This window comes from Ascaphus truei, chromosome 4, assembly GCF_040206685.1.
Source record: "Ascaphus truei isolate aAscTru1 chromosome 4, aAscTru1.hap1, whole genome shotgun sequence".
NCBI lineage: Eukaryota > Metazoa > Chordata > Amphibia > Anura > Ascaphidae > Ascaphus > Ascaphus truei.
Window position 1 is genome coordinate 323129377 of NC_134486.1, and position 22555 is coordinate 323151931.

Sequence of the window (22555 nt, forward strand, 5' to 3'; positions counted from 1 at the left end):
AATGTGTCTTTGGGGAAAGGGAAATTAGTGATATGTTTGTATTGTCCATCCATAGTTGAAATAAATACTCTAAACAGAATCCAAAACCCACATTGCTCCCTTAATATTGATCCTAGATTCAATCTTGGCGGCAGATATGTCGGTGTCACGGCATAGGACAAGAGATCCCATAGCAATTGCATAATGGTGAAAATTGTATATGATACTTTAAAGCAAGTGAGGAGGTTATACTGTAAGAATAGAAGCAGTACTAGCTGTTTGTACAAAATATCACCATTTATACCGCGTTTAGGGACTCATTAGGAACTTGCAAGGAAAATCTGATCAGACATTTACGGACAAGTACTCTAGTTGAGCGATTCTTTCTTTGTTGGTGGTGTACTCATAAGGAACTGATATTTGAAATAGAAAAGAATCCAGCAGCAATTCCAGAGGTGAATCATAAAACACTAAGTGGCAGACCCATCGGCCACCGGGTCAAGTTAGTGTACTAGTCTAGTGCACCCAACTTGAATGGGAGTTATCCTCAGACAGGGAGCATGTTAACTAATACCGGCACTTGATGAATCTGCCCCTAAATGGTGTCATTTTTCATTTTCCTGTAAAACATATAAGTGCACCAACAGTAAGGGCCCGCTGGAGGCTGCTGCACGTGAGGCCCAGGGTGTTCTTGCAGCGCGTGCACAGCTGACAACCGCGATCTGCGGGGGCGTGGCCTAAACCGGCCGGGTGGGCACGGCCATGAACTTGTTAGGCTGCCATTCCGTCAAAGTTTTTTGCATTGGTAGTGAAATATTTGTTAAATATCCATTTGCAAATATGACTCAAAGTGGATATGATACAATAACACAGTATGCAACTATGAAGAGCAGAATTTACGCCGGGATTCATAAGCGCTGATGTAAGGTATCGCACCCCCATCCGGCATCCACTGCCATTAACTTTCTGCATAGTCGGGTTAGGCCGCGCTTATAGTGCCGGCGACATCCCCCGAAAACAAATGCATTGCCGCCGCATGCGCTTATAGTGCGTGCGACGGCAACAATGCGACGGGTCGCCGTCGCGAAAACTGGTAGCCAGTAAAATGTGATTTTTCAAGGGCTGTCGCCTCATGTGACGGCCCTTGAACCAATCAAATGGCTGGAAACCCGCAACGCCGCCGCCTGCCGAAATATAACTTTTGCCGGTGGCGACGGGTGACGTCACCCGTCGTGTCGCCGTCGCTTTCGACGGCACTATAGGCACGGCCTAAGAAGCCATATCACTACATAATAGCACCACAAAGCGAAATTATTTTGAAAGATTCTTTTCAAGCTTCTGTGTGCTGATCCTACCTGTACCTATTAATAAATTACTAAGTACAAGAAACATGGCAACTCCTTTACCTTTGACCCATGTTACTTTAGCTGCAGGAAGGGATTTGGCTCTGGCAATCTCCCCTCTTAATTGCCTCACAGCGCACCATGTGACGCTTCGCCGCATGGGAACACAATCTTGTTGTATCCCCTGCTGGCTGACGCGCCACAGCGCGAAGAGGGACAACAAGCGAGGAGACACCGGGGCCTGATACAAAGGAGGTGAGGGGCTGGTGAGAGGCGTGCGTGTCGCAATCAGCAGCTGGGACCTAGTCTAAGAAACAGTAACTACTGGATGACTTAGCACTGCATTACGCATTTCTGATGGAAAATTAATAGTTAAAGTACATTGTTTTTATTTTCTAGATTGCACCTTTAATAGTTAATTGTGTTGTCTTGTTTATCAATCCAGACAGTATAATAGGCAAACCACAGTGCCTGTGCATCTCTGTATTAGTTACAGACACAAAGCAATGTATCTAGAGATAATGACCCCCATGTACATTTCTCTGGATTAGCAGGCATGTAAATGTAGGGATGTGGTAGGAACCTCATATGTGTGTTCAGTGTGTGTTCAGTTGGTGTTTGACTCTGTTCAGTGAGAAGCATGTGGAGTGTCTGCAACAGTGTTGCAGTGTGTCAGAGCAGAGTGAGACAGGCAGTGGCTGATGCAATAGCTGTGTGTCTGTGCAGATTAAGGCAGAGAGGCTCCGTGGAGAAACTACAACTCCCATGAGCTCCTGGGCAGTCACCTGATGTGAAGAACCAATCAGAAGGCTAGGATGACGGGAGCAGGAAAGGGAAGCTTGGGGGAGAGACCACGCTAGTCAGAGGAGATCTGGAAGGAGTTGAAGGAGGTAGTGTGAGTGCAGGGGGTCCGTGACCCGCCTGCATAGGACAGCTATCCCCTCAGGCCCATAGGAGCATCCCCTGAGTCACAGTAGGCTGCTGTACTGCAGGGACGCCCTGTAGTGGAAGTGATTATCACCCTACTATACATTAGTTAGGGACAAAGCACAGAGTTGCGGCCGGTTGCAGTCATCTGGGACCAGACGGCTGGACACCACGACATCTGGAGGTCAAGGGTCGGAGGCATCGGATCCTTTGTGAAGAGGTACCGGTCACCGCCGTGACCGGAAGGTATATTGTAACAACAAGTGCACCAACACCGGTCATCAGGCGCTGATCCCGCCTTAGGCCTAACTCTTTAGGGACACTAGCGAGTGGCTAGAGAACTGAGCCTATACCATATAATACAATACAAGGACACGGTGTGTGGGGCACGTGGTGACGGTACAGGACAATACTCTATAAGTGTGTGGCTGAGCCACTATTGTACAGGACAATATTCCCTAGAGGTGTGGCGGAGCCATTATAGTATAAGGACCGTAGCAGTTATAAAGGTGTTAGGTATTGCTGCCAAGACAAGCATTATAGTATAGTATATGTTATGTGTGATGCCATATAGAGCATAAGGTATAACCATAGTAAAACTTGGTTGCACGCATTGTGGTGGTATGTTTCTTGCCCAGGGGAATCTTGCATGACGGGGATCCTGGGTAAGTGGAGGCGCTGCACTAGAATAGTTACCCCAGGCTCACAGCTAGCGGAGGCTCAGATCTCCTGGAGCCGCAGGTTGTGTACAGTGACCAGTAGTCCCTTTGGGAGGCGTCAGAAAAAGGGCTACATATACATCATTACTGCCGTTTCTCACATTTAGAAAACAGTTTGCTGGGGAAATACATGGTGTCTTTTTTTCTCTACTAGTTTTGCAGCAGGGGGTATTTGGACAGATAGGCCATTTCATGTCTAGCATCATGTCATTCCACTGTACCTTTTAACAGAGACGTTTCATGCAAAACAAGAGGATAATCTGCTTCAAGGTAGACCTGCAAAAACAATGTTATTTTCTGTATATTTACCCATGTTGCACGTAACGGTGAATTGTACCTCCAGATGGGAAAGTCTTGTGAGACCATATTTGGTATATTGCAAAATATTGCAATTGAGAAACTTCATTCATTACACCTGATTAAAACAGCTGGATTGTATACGTTAATTAATTGTTCCTAAATAATTAAGTTGTTTATTAATATATATAGTTAAACATTTATGGATTTCACATCAATAAGTTTACAGTGAAATGAGTCTGTATGCAGTAGTGTTTATATGGTGCACCCGTTAAGGCCCAGACAATGTAGAGTGCATATCAAGCAGCATATACATGTCATAATATTGGACCAAATTTGGGAGGGATAATTGCTTTTAAGATGTGAAAAGGTGAGGTCCAATGAGTAGAAAATCAGATAGGCTTCCACTAGGCAAATTGCATCACTAGGAACATACTGTAGTTCTTGTGACAACAGACTGCAGTCTTCTCGTAAAATTGACCGTGAACTCCATTTATCAAATCTGTAAGTGCTCTGATCCTTTAACTTCTGTGATGTTCTGCCAGAACAAGCCATCATACTGCATTTTGAGAAACTGCATGAAGTTTTGTAAAAACTATTAGAACAAAACAAATATGAGATTTGCTCCTATTGTGCTTTATGAACATGTTTTATAACCCAACTCGGTTGAACTCAACTACATCTCAGATAAGTAGAGTACCACAAAAAAGAAAATGACAGGCATCTTGAAAGTATTCAGCCATTTAATCAACTACACTAATAAAGGCATTAAAGGCCAAATTAATGAAACCAGAATCATTCAAAATTATGTAGCCCTGGGTAGTTTTAGGGCTATAGTTCTGTCCTCCTCCTGGCAGTAATACCTAGTAAGGGCAGGTTTGCCAGGAGCAATCATGTGTTTTTCCCCACACATGCTGTGCAGTGAGTCAGTGAAGGTAGTGTCATCAGGCTCTGTGTCCAATTAGAGACACAGGGGTGGTGCTTACTGAAGCTACTTACTGCATAGCACTTCCTGATTTAGTCAATCTGTCCCTACCGTGAGAGGGGCAAGGTTACCCAGACCAAGCTATCAGAGCTCTGGCAGGCTTGAAGCCTCCTACCGGGGAGCGAGGGGTTAACCAATACTTCCTACCCTAAAAGAGGGTAGGGGAAGAGCAAGGGCCACTCTCAGTGCCTGTGGCTGGGAGTAGGATCCAGGGACATCCTAAGGGTGGGCACCCTAAGAAGAACTGCGGTGATTGTGACTGCTGAATCCAGGAACCAAATAAAGCATCCTGACCTTTTATAAAAGACCTCCTGCCTGAGACTGAAGTATATTGGGAGGAGGGAGACCAATTATTTTGCAGATACTTCACTCCATACAGCTGGGGGCTGCACCTGTGAGTAGAATTCGGGCAAGACCCCAGAAGTCTGTCCTGTCATACCCCATGCCATCGCGGGAGACTCAGTGCCCCCTGTTACCAGCAGGTATGCACCACTCAGACCGAGGTAACTAGAGCAGTATTTCCCCTAGGAGACCCTACCTGTATGTGCGATTGGGGGGGGGGGAGGGAATATGAGTGTTACAATTACATTCACAAACATTGGCAACATTAGGGATTTCCTCAGAGTTAGTAACATATTTGTTAAGATAATTGTGTGCAAAATTACTGCATTGTCAGAAATACATTTGAATAACATATACAGTACAGTATCTCTACTGGTTTAGATGGAGAAGATGCTAGAGCGGCGAGGTGGTATAGTAGATTATGAAATTACATTTTAGCAACTTCTTGCTAATGTTTAGTAATTACAAATATATAAATTAATATATACATTTTTCTAACTACTCATGGGGATGTTTAGCATTTAAAAAGAAATCCAATGCTTCTGACTGATAATCCAAAAAAGGAACAATTCAAGGGATCTTTTTTTCCATTTATTTTTTAACATTGTTTTTAACATTGGATTGAAGCAGAGGGTCTCTGGAGCTTAACCCAATTCATCGCAGCTCTTGGGACCCCCTGCATCCAGAGATGCCACCAAAGCGGGTGCTGATATTTTGTGAAGTGTAAAGCCCCCTGTCAGGCGTGGCGAATAGGAAAGCCGTACTGGATGACATCATGGCTTCCTATTGGCCCGCAGGATGCAGTAGCTTTGAAAAGCTGCCATTAGATGAACCGCATAGCCGAGTCAGAGCACTTACCGCACCTCCTACAGGAGGTAAGTACCCCGGAGACCCCCTGCTTAAAGCCTGTGTAAAAAATAAAAAACGTCTGCTTTGATTTATGCTTTATCCACTCTATATGAAAGCAGGGCAATAGGACAGCCTGGAAGGGTGCAGCACCAACTGTTACAGTGCCTCTGAGAGAACCGTCCGGCTCCTCCAGAATCGAAACCGTAACATATGCTGACCTGGTTCTTCTAGAACAAATTCACATACATTTGGCAAAAATTGTGATGCAGTATTTCCTAAAACATTGCAAACTTTTTTTGCATAAAAAATGTTGTGATACCAATATCGGAATTTCTTGGAAAACTCAAATATGTTTGATGCAAACTGCAAGACATTTGCACATTTCTACTTCTAAAACACACAGGCCCTTATTCTGTAAGGTGTGATACGCGCAGATGACGTGTGTAGCCAAGTGCCCCTGGCTATAGCCTTCTACTGGCCTCAACACTATAAGTCCTGATAGGAATAGGCAGTGTTTGGGTTAAACTCCTGCGCAGGGCGTAGCCCGCAGTTGCAGCCTGGATGTGTACTATGTTGCCTTATCCAGGGGCAGGCCTAAACCAGCAGTTGGAGTGTCATACCTGGGGAGGGTACTGGCTGGGTCACATATATATGGTGTGATGCCTGTCAGTACCTAGACCTGCCCTATTATGGGGCGGGGTTACAAGTCCTTCCTCCTGGGTATAAAAGCTGACACCACCAAATAGAGTTGTGCTATGATTAAGCTATGTGGTATGGTGTGATATTGTTTTCCCTACAAGAAGGTAAAGGAGCTAAGGAGGGACTCCTGGGGCCTCAAGCCCTTGGGGTCTGCTCCAGGGAATGGAGATGATGTAACAAGCACGTGAGCTACAGCACCAGGGAATCACCCATGTGGTGGCCAGATCTTCTGTGGCAGGGGGTAACAGGTCCTATATGTGCTATCTCAAGAAAAGCCTGATTAAAGTCAATTGTTTTTTTATGCAATAGCATGTCATCTGCGCTTATCACATTTATCGCAAGGAGGAAATAGAAGGGAGAAGAGAATGGTAGGTGTGACCAGAGCCGCCAATGGCTTTCCCGGGGCCCAGGACTAAATGTTTCGCTGTCCCCCTCTGGCCTTGCGAGACCCCCTCTTTCTCTCACACCCCTTCTACCCATGTATTTCTCTCCCTCACTCCCTCCCCCCATTCTCTAGCTCACACACTCGCCCCCCCCCCCTCACTCAATCCCACTCCCTCAAACCAGCCACACACACAATTCCACCCCACACGCACACACACACACACACACACAATACCACACTTTCCCCCTAGTAAAATAACACAATCCCCCCACTTGGCACAATACCACACAATCCTCTCCAAAGCACAATACCACACGATCCCCTCCACCACCACAATACCACACAATACCCTCCACTAGCACAATACCACACAACCTCTCCCCTCCCCCCCTCACACAGCACAATACCACACGATCCCATCCATCACCACAATATCACACGATACCCTCCACCAGCACAATACCACACAACCTCTCCCCTCCCCCACCCCCCCCGCTCCCCCACCTCACACAGCACAATACCACACAAGTCTCTCGGCGCAATACACACACACAAAATGTTACCTGGTTCGAGAGATCTCCATTAGCAGGCCGTCCCGCACGCGGATGCAGAAGTTGGTCGGGCCCAACTTACCGTGCGACCAGTGGGGGGGGTGGCCCGGCAGTGGAGACAACAGCTGGAGCTGACTTATGATCGCCCCGGCTCTCCCCCCGTCGGCAGCCCTGGATGTGACTATGATATGGTAATAAAACTTTAAAAAATATTAAATGTATGTAATATGATATTAATTTACATAAGGGGTCATCCAAAACACACCGCAATGACAAACAATAGAAGTCTAACTACATTTTCTTCTATTGAATAATAATAGAAACAGGGAATTTGACGGCATGTGAAAAACAGAAAGTGAATCCCTGCGCTTCTCCCTTTGGGATAGCAATAAATGGGGAATATATATATATAGTGTAAAAATCTATAAGATAAAGGAGACTTTTGGTTTACATCCTTTGATCAAATAATGCCACGCCTGCTAACCATGTCAAGGTGAGTCTCTTTTGCAGGTCCCTATGCTAAATGCATACTAATGTTATGTGAAATAAACCCAGAAGGGGTTAATATATCCAAGCATATGCTTATATAACATAGTGTAGTTAAAAACTGGTATATACCAGTGAAGATACTCACATGTCTGGGCAGTTCCAGGTTAAAGATCTCGTATGGTTATGTACCAGGAACATACGCTTAAAGAATCCTTCCCTGAAGTTCGGGCCCAGGTTCATAGGTCCCTACAAGATTGCGAAACAAGTAAACCCGGTCACGTTTAAATTGAAGTTACCAGATACCGTAAAGATTCCTCCGGTCTTTCATGTGTCTCTACTAAAGGCGGTGGCCTGCAACAACTCCTCTTCTGCTCCAACCCTCCCAAGCCCGGTTCCAGTAGATGGCCAAGTCGAGTATGTAACTCGTCGGATCCTGGATTCCCATAGGTCTCGAGGCAGTCTCCAGTGCCTTGTATCTTAGGCCGCGCTTATAGTGCCGTCGCCTGTGACGCTGACGTCACGCTGCGGTCGCGGGGAAAATCAAATTGAAGTGACTTCCAGCGATCGCGAACAAGCTGATACATTTGTTGTGACGTCGCTGTCGCCAGCCCTATAAGCGCAGCCTAAGAGGGGATACAGTCCAGAAGAGAATTCTTGGGTGAAGGCCAGTGATGTCCACGCTTCCTCTTGATCCGAGGTTTCCACCGGAGGTTCCCCGACAAGCCCGGGTTAAATAGTCCAGAGATCAATTCTGGAGGGGGGGGGGGGGGATTTTGCTCTAGCTCGCCCTCTTTGGCAGTATCCTCCATTTTTGCTCCTGGCAGCTTCCTTTAAAAGGACAGCCCTGTAAGCAGGAAGTTATGGAGCAAAGTTTCAGTTCATGCTGAGTACATGCAACGCGCTTACCTTTTGTATTCCTCATTACCAGAACCGGCTCACGTACCTCGACTATCCATGTCTTCAGCCTGCCTCGACCTCTGCATTCTCACCGACTACGCAACTCTGCTGCCAGCCCTGACCTTCGGCTTATGACTCTGTCCCTTGGCTCAGGTCGGTTCTTTCATATTCCTACCTCAGCCCTGCGGGTCCATTTCCTGCTTGAGACGAGCATCGTTACATAAAGCTAAGACATGCAGTACCTGATGTCACGTTATTGGAAGATGACACAAAGTTATGCTACAATAATGCAGTGGAAGATGTAGAATGGCCGTTGTTTTGGCATACAATTAGCTTTGAGGGTATGCATTAACCTCAGGGAAAATAATGTCCATTCCTGTTTTAGGTAACGTCATGTTATGAGTATGGGTTCATCAGAACTTTGTGAATTTAGTCCTTAGTTTCTATTGGCTTAGTGGAATAGTCCACAGATAGAGCTGTTTTATCATTTTCTTTCAATAATGGTTGAAAAGATAAGTCTGACGAAATGTGCACAAAAATAATTAGTATTTTGTAGGAAATCCACATGCCACACAAGTCTACAGAGAGATAATAATGTCCATCGAAGTGTAAAGACCTTAAATATGTCAATTAAAAGAACTAGATAAATTAAAGCCCAAGGACAAGGAAGTATCATATTGAAATATATAAAGTTGCAAATGAAATATAAAGTGGAAAATGTAATTACTGTTTCTACATCATGAGAGATTAATAGGAGATTGACAAGAGAGAGCAGAGCAGTGAAATAAATTAATTCAAATTCTAACAAGTTTAATTTTCTGGAATTGTGTGTTGAATCACTAAATAGGCATATTTCTCCTGGTTAAATGTTGTGATTATAGTGTCTTCTAGTCTTATAATTTATTATTATTATACCGATTGCATACACAGTGTATCACTTCTCGTAGACAAATAATGTCAAATATTGATACTACACTGGAGAAAGAGATCCCCGCTCTGCAAGGTTTTGAAACTGGCATGAATGTTGTATAGAAATGCTGAATGTGTAGAAGCATGTGACAGAAAGGTATAGCAAAGGAGTTGTGTAGTGAGGACTCATGTAATGAGCTGTGTTGAGTGGTAGTCAGTAGTGTTATATGACTGATCATTTGTACTCGTTTTTAATGTTTTTAAGCAAATAGCCGACCTATTGAGGTATATTTGAGTTGAAATGAAGTAGCAGCACTCAGCCATGTAAACATGTTCCTATTATTTTAACAGCCATTATCACTTAAGCTATTTTTAATCGTTTTTCATATTGTAGTACAAACATGTCCCTATAGAAAGCATAACAAATGCAAGGGAATGTGCTACAGCAATATTTTACCAAGGTCTGTACTGTATAACCGAGGAGAGAATACAGTAAGCATTTTTCTAAGAGTATGGAGCTGCTTTGCATTTCTTGTTAGAGATAGGCAAATTATTCTACAGTACAACATTAGCAGCGTATATGGTATTTACAGGCATACCCCACATTAACGTACGCAAAGGGTCCAGAGCATGTATGTAAAGCGAAAATGTACTTAAAGTGAAGCACTACCTTTTCCCCACTTATCGATGCATGTACTGTACTGCAATCATCATATACGTGCATAACTGATGTAAATAACACATGTGTAACAGGCTCTATAGTCTCCCCGCTTGCGCACAGCTCCGGTACAGGTAGGGAGCCGGTATTGCTGTTCAGGACGTGCTGACAGGAGCATGCGCGAGCTCCCGTTTGCCTATTGGACGATATGTCCTTACTCGCGAGTGTACTTAAATACTTAAAGTGAGTGTCCTTAAACCGGGGTATTCCTGTATTTGCAAATCTTCTTAGTTAGAGAACCAAGTGCTCAAGTCCCCTCCACCCCCAACAGGTCAGGCTTTCAGGATATCCCAGTTTCAGCACAGGTTGTTCAATCAGATGCTCAGTCAAAGACTAAAGCAGGGACTGATTGAACCATTTGTGCTGAAGCTGGGACTAATAGAGCCACCTGTGCTTAAGCTGGGATATCCCGAGAACCTGACCTGTTGGGGGGCCTTTTGGACTGGAGTTGAGCACCCCTGCTATAGATATCCCCTCAAACAACAAGTGGGGAAATATCTGTACACAAAGTGCACCCCTGAGGAATATCAAAATAGGGGTCATTTTCATAAGCAATTAGCATATTTCCCAGGTGTCTCCTTCTCTCTTTCTCTCTGATGTACGAGCGATTTTAGACTGTAACATTTCTTTTTCAATTCTTGATTGATTAAACATTTTCACGTAGAGCCAGGAGAGTGCAAAAAAAAGGCATTTCATATAAATCCCCTTGACACCATTTAGCCAAGGTGCATTGCATCAATGTTACCCAACTTGCACGGGGAAGGGAAGGATCTATTTTATTGACACATTGTATATACATTTCAGTGTCTTGATTACATTTGATGCACATAATATTGCCTTGCTTGATTGTTGATGCAGTAGAGCAGAGGTGGCCAGTCCTCAAGGGCCACCGATAGGTCAGGTATTAGGGGTATTAGGGGTATTCCTGCTTCAGCCTAGGTGACTCAATAATTTTGACTGAACCACTGATTGAACCACCTGTTCTGAAACAGGGCTATCCTTAAAACCTGGCCCTTGAGGGCTGGAGTTGGCCATCTCTCTGGTAGATAAATTACCAATATGCTCTGTGAAATTGGCATTGTAAGTGAACCCCAGGATTTACAAAGACTTAGGGCTGTGATATAGTGGCCGCCTGCGCTACGCCGTTTGCAGCACTTATAATTGGCTGAGGTTAGTCAGCCCTTCTATAAAAGGGGCGCGCACTGCAGTGAGTGTGCATCCGGCCAACAGCAGGGAAGACGGGGAAATAAAGATTTTGCGCCGCTACCGGGCTGAAATGTGTGTGTGTGTGTGTGTGTGTGTGTGTGTGTGTATGTGTGTGTCTGAACGTGTATGTGTGTGTCTGAACGTGTGTGTCTGAACGTGTCTGCACAATTTTAATAAATATTGTATTTTTACGAAAGTGTTTTTTTTTTTAAATAAATGATACACACACATACATACACATGCATACACACACACACACATATATATACACAGCACCTTCACACAGCTCACAGCTCAGCATACACACAAAAAGCGTGCGGCACGTGCACGCGCGTTCACACAGGCGCGTGCGCTCACGGTCACACACACTATAGAACAGCCCTTAAACGGACAAAGGTTTTACCAAAAGCATGCAGTTGTAATACACTTTAAATAAATTGACGCTGTTTGCAAACATGTTAGTGTTTGTGTATTGTTAAACTGGTAATTAAAATCCACAGGTTGGCTGATTGCACTTGAGAGTTTGACTAATTATGACCATTTCCTTTTCAAAAGCCTGGCGGTGGTAAATTGTTGAGGTTTAAGGCAATGTGGCCTCTGTACTAAGCGCTGCAACACAAAAGATGTTGTGTGGTGCGTCTATGCACTAACATTGTTTCTCCTCATCAGGCACCTTCATTGTCACAAATGTTAGTCAAATATATTGGCACAAACAAATAGTCCGCTTCTGTAAATCCTACAAGTTGTGCCTATATTGTTAGTGCACAAATTGAACTCCTTAACTTGCTATGTATGAAGGAAAATATTTTTTGGACACAGCACAGATGTTTCATTATATACATTAACAACATTTTATATTGTCAATGTGACTACTAAATTAATAATTGATATTTTCTCATTTTGGTTTGCAGAGTAAAAAGCATCATTTTGTTTCAATTTAAATAGTATCAATCAGGTATGCAAAACGCAATGCATCAAACGTCGTCATACACTATGGAAGAAATCGCTTAACGACTCTCATACAAATGTCATTACGGTTTGTACTTTTTTCTTAGCACTTTAGTTTGACTCAATAAACAATTTCAAAGCTCCTTTTAGTACATAGGCCCCACCATGTTATTGGATCAATGCCGTTACTGCAAGAAATGTATAGTCTGGCACAATGGGGCTTATTCTAGTAGCTACGAAGTTATCGTTGCCAAATCGCACATGTTGGGCACGTTCAGAAGTGGCGGTATGAAATGTGTGAAAAAACAGTATTCTCTATTGCAAATCGCAATTTCTAAACAATGTCTATAAAAACTGACAAACCTCCCGGCTTATACTAGCTAAATGAAGTTGGTGCTAACTCTCATGGTGTCTGAGGTTTGTTCCATTTTCAGCACAGGCATCTCTCCCTAATTTATTTGGAGGGGGGATTGATGGGACATATATGCAACCATTGGCGGATTTCCCATTAGGCCCGGGTCTAGGGAGTCAAAATTTGGGGGCGGCAAAAATGTCCACCCCCCATATACTGTTGCCGCGCTCTCGGGCCTGATGGGAAATCACCTGGCTGTTGCGACCACCTCCTTACCTGCCGCTCTCCCCCTTTACCGGAGCGTCAAATGACTCCGTCAACAAAGTGACGTCACACGGCATCTCGTTGCCATGGCAACGCAACATTGCAGCATCAAAATTCCGGCATGCTGTTCCGTTACCATGGCAACGCCATTTGACGCTGTGATTCAGAAGGGAGAGGGGGGTGGCAGGTAAGGAGGCGGCCGGGGTGGCAGATCTTCAAATCCGCCGCTGTATACAACTTGTGATACCATAAAGTTAGGAAGTCCTCGTCCTCCTCGCCTTTGAGGGAAGTCACAATTGTTTGGGGGCAATACTCCGCTGCAAAATGGCCCAATACATTGCAACCACCTTGTTATTGTACTTTCCAGTTTCACTTTATTAGGGCCGGTTGCTTATCATGGCGATTATGCCATGCTCTTTAAATGACCCACCATGCCTAAGTAATATATCATTTTTCCATGGTCTGCATATTTTACATATATTACATATTTCATATTTCTGCTTTTCATTTAAAAAAAAATGATAGCAGCCTTACGATTATGCACAGAATTTCCTTTTTGATCAGTCACTTTCCCTTTGTCACTTTCAATCAGTTTTGCATTAGTAACCGTGTGAGAAATATAATTCCCCAGACTCACTGTAATACAGCTGAATGTTACCAATGGCCTTTTATAATTTAATTTTTAGGCAGCTCTGCTAGGAGCAATTTAGCTTTAGTCAGAATAATGTCTTCAGAACCAGTCAGTCAGATTCTGACCATGTTAATATACAGAACAGGGCTGCCGAGTTCACTGAACATCTGGAGGGGACAAATGATGGTGTCAGGCAGCCCAGGCTACATTTTATTGTTTGCTAGGCGTTTGCATGTAATACAGTTATTTCCATCGCCTCATTTTTCCTTTGCATATGTTAACATTTTAATGTCCCGTCGGCTCACGCTTTAAAGGCTGACAAAATAGTGCCACTTTCAGAGACCATTATTATTCATACCATTATTATTCCTATTGTGGAGCAATGTGGGGGAAATAATATCTTTTATATTCCTTGCTGTTGACAGAGTGACAGGTTTCAATATTGAATTCATGTTATTTAGAAAGGTTTCATTAAAAATGCAACTATGAATTGCAGGTGCCGCTAATGATGCTTGAGTTAAGTTATTTCCTACTTGGCTCTTTGTGTGGTTTTTGTTTTGGATGACGACTTTCAGTCCTGATTGTTATTTGACTTTCATGAATGTGTAAACGATGCAAGTGCTAAAAAATGCAAGAACCATACCCATGTTAAATAGAAGTTGCAGACGCACAAAGGGTGGTTTGGTTGAGTAAATTCAGTAGTCAGGTAGTATTTACGATTATATTTAGGTCTGTTTTGGTCAACGTGAACGTTTTTATGTCTTATGTTGCTTACTTGCTTATGAAGCCAGACGAGGATCTTTACTGACCTTTAGTGGAACAACAATGACAAATTTTGCAGAAGTGTTCACCTTATTACAGTTCTACTATATGTTGCTTCATGGGACTGCACAATGCCTCACTGGGAAGGGTCTTGACTGTAGCTGTGCAGCAATATACATTTGGCTTTGAGAGTGGAGAGCCTGTGATACGTAGGTTTAAGTTTGTAACATATGGAGCATTTTTGTGTGTTTTATTTCTTTAAACCTATTTCAGCCCCTGTTGCTTTCATTTACCGAATGCTGAATATAAACATAGCTAATGATGTATTAATGATGTCTTGGTATTCTTCAAGATGGCCATCCTCTTGCTCAATAGTTGTTGAGAGCAGAAAGATACCATATACTGTGTGGATGAGGTTTAAGTAACCCAGGCTGTGCTGAAAAGCTGTGTAATACGGCAGGAATAAGTTTATAGGGGTCCATGTTATAATGGACATGAAGCAAAAGGTTGCACTGTGTGCTCATTTACATGTCATTACCCAGAATCCCTGGCTGCAGTGGAAGCATTGTATGTTGAGATAATGGTGAAAAGCAGGTTTGCAGACCTGTCTGAGACACATTTACTTTACAGTGGAGGGTTTTTGTCACTTTTTTACCCACCATAACTTATATAATATGAGGTCATGATTGTGGTTTATAATAAAGGTGAGAAGAGTTACATATACGTAACCAACGGAGTAGAGGAGAAAATTATTCTCGGCAGCCTTCCTCTCATATGTGCATTAACAATACTTGCAATAAAAACTAGAATCTCATATTTGCATAGGCTTCTCATTAGAAATCATTAATCACTACAGGACACCTTTTAAAATATGATTCTCGCATATCTTTCTTGTTGTTATATTTATGCTTCTTCCTTGACTTCCTTGGATTGTCATTTTTATTAATTGTTGCATGAAAATATCAAATAAGAACCAATTATGCTGAAGAAGATTGGAACATGGTTACAGCACTAGGGGAGATTCACTACGCGTGGATTCGCCGATACCTACCCCAATACAGTGCTAAATGCCATTGAAGTCAATGGCAGGTAATATTGGATCAGGGTACAATAACCTGCATCGGTGCTTGGTGAATCCTTTCTATTGTGCTATATTATATCTCTTCTGCAGTACTCCTATAAATATTCACTGTATCCTTATCTTATCTTCCTGTGCCTCAGACACAAATTAAATTGTAAGCGCTTCAGCGGGAGGGGCTCATTGTACCTGTGAGAATTCTATTCATAGCGCTCCATACTGTATATGCGTGCATGTCACCTCTATATAAGAGAAAAATATATTACATGTGTACAATACAACAAATCCAAATAGATGTCGGTTCATGGGTGACTCTTTTCAATTCACATGTTTGGTTAAAATAATTTTAGAGGGACTGATGTTTTTTGTACCTAGAATATGCTGCAATCTTCTGTGGCTTCAAAGAAATATTGTGGCATTGCTACTGAAGGAGTATTTATTTATGGTGCATTACTTTTCATGGCTGCTGTATCAAAAAGTGATTTAGAAGCAATATCCATTGCATTTTATTGGTTCTCTTATACATTTTATGGCAGAGGCAATTGAATGATAGTTCTAACTCTCATGATAGTTACAATAGCTACAAAAGTGGTGTGTGTGTGTGTGTGTGTGTGTGTGTGTGTGTGTGTGTGTGTGTGTGTGTGTGTGTGTGTGTGTGTGTGTGTGTGTGTGTGTGTGTGTGTGTGTGTGTGTGTGTGTGTGTGTGTGTGTGTGTTTACTGGGATCATAAATGCATTACTAGTCTACTTTTTGCATGTCAAGGCTATACATCTCAAATCACCTTGTCTAACTCTGTTTAAAAGTGTTTACATTGTAAACCCATCATTTAAAATGAATGTAATCTGATTAATAATTGAAGTGAACACGTTGTGATGTCACCTATTGAAACAATGTCTGTGTTGCCTACAGAGATTCATACCCTTCTCTTGTATAATTCTGAGATATGTTTTGTGTTTCTTGGGATGCTGATGAAGACATCTTTAATTTCCTCTAGTAGTACAGTTGCCTGCCTATTAATTAGATGTGTGTTATCATTCCTAAAGAGAAATCTACACAATGGAAAAGGAATATTTTTATAAGTACTTTCCATTCTTGAGTCAGATTAATTAGTTAATTCTTCCATTCTCATCTCTATACCAGCAATGGTTGCGGAGCAAAGTTATTACAGTTAAGAGAACAATCTCCCCAAAGAATGTGTTGAGAAAAAGAAATCAGGTACAAGTACTCTAACAGATTTCAGCATTCATGAGCAATTAATATGCATGTAACCATTGTTACATAGGAAATGCATAGTTTCAATCAAAGACTAAGGGCTAGATACAATAAAGTTCAAAGGCCATTCAAAGATGTGTTTTATCACAAAATAAGGTGAATACGGCTTAACTGTATTAAATATTAAAATAATTACGTCCAAGAGGCAGTGAAGATATGGTGAAGTGGCTGCAAAGAATAAAACAAGTGTTTTTTAAAAAAAATGCAAATATATATGTAAATTACCTTTTTTCTGCCAAATTAAGTACAGTATGCACAAGCTGCAAACAATGATTGGGTCAATCAAGATATTTATCTCAAATTTCCCCACCTCACTTACTGTGGCAAATTGCCATGTGGAGCGGCCTAGAGCTGTGTTTTTCTTTTACCTTTTTAAAGCTACAGTTCAAGCTGCCGTTTAAAAAAAAAAATCCATTCAATATGTGCACCAATACAATCTGAACACTGTCAAGTGATTAGCTAAGTTGCCGATTGATCCATTCTCCTGCAATCGATCACCGAATCGGGGGTTATTTCACTGTCAGGGCTGCACAAGAGTACCCAGGATGCATAGTTCTGTGTGGAAGATCATGTGACCAGGCAGTTACAATTGGTGCACTGCCAGAGAGAGGGCAGGGCTCAAGAGCCAGAGTGTGACTTTGTAAATGGTTTCTATAGAAACAAAAAAGTTTGCTACATTAGAATATATTAGTAATGTCTTTAAAATTGTTTTATTAAATACTACAAGTATTTTCTCATAGTACAGAACTGATTTTATTTGAATAGGAAGAAGTGCAAAGACAGCTTAATAAAATTAAGGCAAATAAAGCACCTTACCCTGATGGCATGAACCTTAGGGTTCTTAAGGCGATAAGATCAGTAATAACCAGACTATTATATTTACTGTAATATTCAAGAACTCCATTTTCACGAGCTCAATACCACAAGATTGTCATAAAGCAGACGTGGGGCCTACAGTATATTTAAAAAGTGAGCTAGATTATAACCAGGGAATTACAGACCTGTAAGACTGGCATCAATAATGGGGAAGCTACTTGAAGGTTTATTAAGGGATAGAATTCAGAAATACTTATTAAGATTGGTACTGGGACCCATGCTTTTAAAGTCTAAAGTTTGCAAAGTCTCCATCCTGGCTGACACTAAATTGTGTAAGGTAGTAAAATATCAAACATTCTCCAAATGTGGCAGAATGTTTCGCACAACTCTACTCTTGATTACATGCATATTGTATGGTTTCCAAAGGCAAATCTATTAGTAAACAGAAAATGCTAAATGTATACGAGATTGCCTTGATTAACGGTGCTTTTTATCAAAAACTTTTTGAGTAGGATTTAACTTTTGAGGACAACTAATATATTGTACTATAGACTTGTCTTATTATGTTGTTAATCCCAATGGAGAACAGGAGTGATGCTAAAAGACAATCTTGAATTTGAACAGATGCTTAATTACTGTACATGAAAGCACAGAAAATTTCAGTTATAGCATAAGATGTCTGCCCTCTAGACAAAGATTTGTCTTGACATTTAGATAAAATTACTTATTTTAAATCGCACTATGATTTGCACATTTTTCAAATTAATTTTTTTGTTTTCGAACCACAATTAAGCACTAACTTATATTTGACCCTTTCTGAAACATTATTATGCGTCTCGGTCCATATCAGTTGTCAGAAGGGTTATGTCGTTTTGAAGGCAAATTGTGCTTTAGCAAGAATGATCTGAGAAATACCATTGTAGGTGTTAATATCACTTAAGTACACACGCACTGAAGGCTACAAAACAGCATTTGTCATAAAGCCGCTTTTACTTTATATACTTCATGACACCAAGGTAATTAAATTGGAGATTCACTTTAATGTGCTTTTTAAAACGATTTGATGAAAAACATAAGATGATGTGTGCTGGTGGGCGAGACCATTAAATGACACATTTTAATTTAAAAGAGAAAAAAAAACTGCCAGTTTTCATTGCGTTTGTGTACTGAACTTGACCAGATAACCTTCTGTTTTTTCATTTTGTAAATAAATAACTCCTAGACTTTAAATGTCGAACAAATGCAGTAATTAATGTAATCAATAAGTGACTACACATTAACAAAAGTTATTACAACAGTGTTATTTAGGACTGGAATCGTTTTTCATTTTTTTAATTTATTTTTTGCAGCTATAAAGCGAATAAAGTTTAAAGGGAAACTCTGTATTTCCTTCCGTATAAGAATATTAAATAAAGGGTATAGCTTAATAAAACTTAAGAATGAGTCAAATTTTAAAACAATGCTATACAGTACAACGTGTAAATCTTGCTAAAATGTACCATTGACACTCTTATTACCCAGGTAGCAGAAGCATTTACAATCTTACTTATCCCATGTCAACATGTTAGGCCATATTTGGCATAGCAGCAAGTGTTAACCATTTACTGTACACAGCAAGTGCTGACACTCTGATTATAACCCTTTTCAAGCATTGCAGTAACAACATTTGTAGCGTATATAACAATATAGTTATATATCAATAGAATTCACTTGTGAAAACTAAATGACTTTGCTCAAAGTAAAAAAAAAAATATTATTTCCCGTAGTAAAAGTTTCATTTTGTTGATTGATAAAAGAAGAAAATTAGGATGTCCATCATGTCTATAGAACTATTGAAGAAAAGTCCTCCTTGGTGCTGGTCCTCAAAGTGATGTTGTGAATAGTGATAAGAAAAAACACAAATAATACAGTGTAAAACCTCTATAAATCTACTCCGATCAATAACACCACAACGTGCGTGCCTATAGTGATACAATACCTATAACCAATGAGTTGAAGTCTAATCAGAAAACAATACCCAGTGAAAATGTTCACAACTACAGTAGAATACAATAATTAACTGTATCAATCTTCTTGAATGTTTTGGGACAAGTTATACACCTGTACATAACTGGTCATAGTGCTCAAAGCAAACACAGTTGCACAATCTTTGATTGTGGAGAAGGGTTGGTGTCCAAATAGGAATACCATAGATTGAGGGAAGAAAAAAGAGAAACTCTCATGGTACAATAACATAAAACATTTAATAATACCACTAAAAATTATAGGAATCTCACTCACGAATTTCCAATAAAAATGTGCATGTAGATCAAATCAGATCAAGTGTGCTGGTGTGTTGGCGTCTCTGTGGGTCTACGCAGTTCAGGCGCGGATACTCCGGTCTCACACACGTTGTGGTGTTATTGATCGGAGTAGATTTATAGAGGATTTACACTGTATTATTTGTGTTTATTCTTATCACTATTCACAACATCATTTTGAGGAGCAGCGCCATTGAGGACTTTCCTTCAATTTCTCTATAAGAAGGATTTTGGACATTCCGTGAGTTATCCGGGCTGCAGGACTTAAATACACGGAAAGGTGTCATTCAGAATTGTATTGGGACTTTTTTTTTTTTTACATATTTTTGTATATTTCACTATCCTGCGCTAGGTTGTGTATACTCCATCACATGTCTATAGAACAACTGAAATATGTTCATAGCAATCTGGATTGTGTAATGTAATGTACCTCATATCCACATAGGGATCAGTGTAAAAATGATCTGAATCCACTGTAAGCCTCCTTTATCTGTTGGATTTGTGAATAGCCGATAGCACCTGAAAAGTGTGGGGGGGGGGGGGGGAAGTTTCCTTGCTGTTAAATTAAATTAGTTATGTGCTACAGTACATGCAGTGTTAGCAATGATATGATCATGTATGTTGATTTCTTCCTTCGGACTTGGAGTCCAGTTTATGCTAGATTCAAACTTCTCTAGTTCCTGGAGATGCAGGGTTAAATACATTGTAAGCATGGTGAAGATGAATCTCTGTCATTTATGGTATCTGTGTTTAAATATTGTCATAACGCAAAGCTTAATTCAATCATTTGTATTTATTTGCTATATTGTGTAGTAGAACGGCATATAGTTATTTTTTTAGTGGTTTAGTAAAGTCTCAAAAAATTCTGCGTGCCTAAAAGAATGTGTATTTTTTTCATTACAGATGAGCAGAATGCAGACCAACTGGAGACATCAGGTGATTCTACAGATATTAACCTCCTTACAGATACAGTTTTCTTTCCATCACGTTCTCCGTCTGTCCTGACTTCAGAGATTCCTAATGCTGTTTTCTCAGAAGATGATATAGCCGCCACAGAGTCAGTTCCCTTTGGTACCAGTAAAACATTGCCTGCTTATATTGATTCAAGTGATTTATCCTCTCCCACACATAGCTCTGAAAGTCAGCTACATGGTTCTGCCATAGATATATCAACTATGGAAACCTCAGCGCCATCCATGTACAATGAAGAAACCAGCCCACTGGGTACTCCAGAGATGGTTGCATTGTCAGAGGAAATTACATCCACAGCTATATCGCAAATTTCCTTATCCATGGACAGGGCAAGTGTAACAAGAGGCACTCTGCTTTCTGAAGATGAAAGCACACAAAACCTCCAGGATTATACCCATATTTCAGTGACAACTACAGTAAATGACTCTAGCCTAGACAATTCTATATTTCTAGAATCAGGTTTTACAGTACCAGCTACTTCCAACTCAATTCTTCACATTAGTGATACTGCCACAGCTTTGGGAAGGGAAGTGCATGATATTGCTACAGAACTAGGCAGTGATGGTGCAATGATTACCGATGAAATGGAGGAAAGTATTGGGTATACTTCCGGTCCAGAAACCTTTTCCACTGACACCATAGCATCTCTTGGTTTAGATCATCTAACAAGTAGCCATGTGACTACTGTTGATAAGGGAAAAGATCTTGTGGTGTTCTTCAGTCTGAGGCTAACTAATATGCCCTTTTCCGATGACCTGTTCAATAGAAGTTCTCCAGAATATAAAACACTTGAACAACAGCTTTTGCACCTGGTGAGTAAATACTCCTTACTTGAACACTTCTTATTCACATGACATGGTATATCATTTAGTTGTAAACCCAACAAGAAAGTGAATATCCTCTTCTTGCAATTCTCTGTTTTACTTTCCAAGTAGTACAACAAGTTTAGTAAAGTATAAGAAACAGATAATAAAAGGAATTCTTAAATGTAGTTTCCAAAGATAGACCTAAAAGTAATGCCTACCTAGCGAAACCCTATGAAAATGTCTAGTTTTCCCAGTAGTCATTATATAGTCACAGTTATGTGAGATTGTCAAACATGTTGTCGTTTTGTTTAATTTGATGAAAGCATTGTTGATTTATCATACAGCGGCAATGGACGAAACTAGAAGCATCCTTACATTCTGAATCCTGAGCATTTACAGTATGTTATGGCCTCACAGTTGTGAGAGAAACCAACAATGCATTGTTATGGCATTAACAGGATGTTATTGTCACCTTATGTCCTTATTGACCTTATTGAACTAATGTCACATTTTTTCCAGGGATATCAGTAAGAAAGGTAAATGTATTTACAATGTCCTTGTTTTAGTAGTTAAGAACTTGTGTTCCATCATATTAGCAAAAATATCAAATGATATAGGAGACCTTACCTGTTACACACTGTTGGCCATATTTACTGAGCAGTGATTTTCCCTAAGACCACTTACAACCCATTCACTTTAAATAGACTTTATGTGCCATATTTACTAAGCAGTGCTATTCCATAAACCACTAACACCTTATGGGCCATTCAAGTGAATGCATTGTAAGGAGGCTTCTGGCACTAGAAGTTGTCTTGTGGAAAAGCACCGCTTACTAAATATGAACCATTGTCCCATCCAATGATTCAATGAGAAATGCAATATGGATTTGTGCAGAAAAAATATATACCATTGCAGTGGCCTCTCTGTTTGATCTGAGGTACAGTACATGAGATGGGAAGTCGATTTTTGCCCACACTGTAGTGTGTTCTGATTTCGTTTGGGAAATAGTGCCAGTAACAATTCTAAGACTTTTTATTTTAGATTTTATAGGCTGGCTCA

At 40.9% G+C, this 22555-nt stretch overlaps 1 protein-coding gene across 4 annotated transcripts in view; it reads left to right on the forward strand.

The window, feature by feature from the left end:
- IMPG1 (interphotoreceptor matrix proteoglycan 1) overlaps positions 1–22555 on the forward strand; it is a 205122-nt gene that overhangs the window by 151558 nt on the left and 31009 nt on the right. For 3 of the 4 annotated variants that reach the window (XM_075597987.1, XM_075597988.1, XM_075597989.1), the window contains exon 13: positions 20622–21502. In XM_075597987.1, the coding sequence (XP_075454102.1) occupies positions 20622–21502 (881 nt within the window). The remainder of the gene's footprint in view (positions 1–20621; positions 21503–22555) is intronic. The other variant, XM_075597990.1, reaches the window with a different exon arrangement.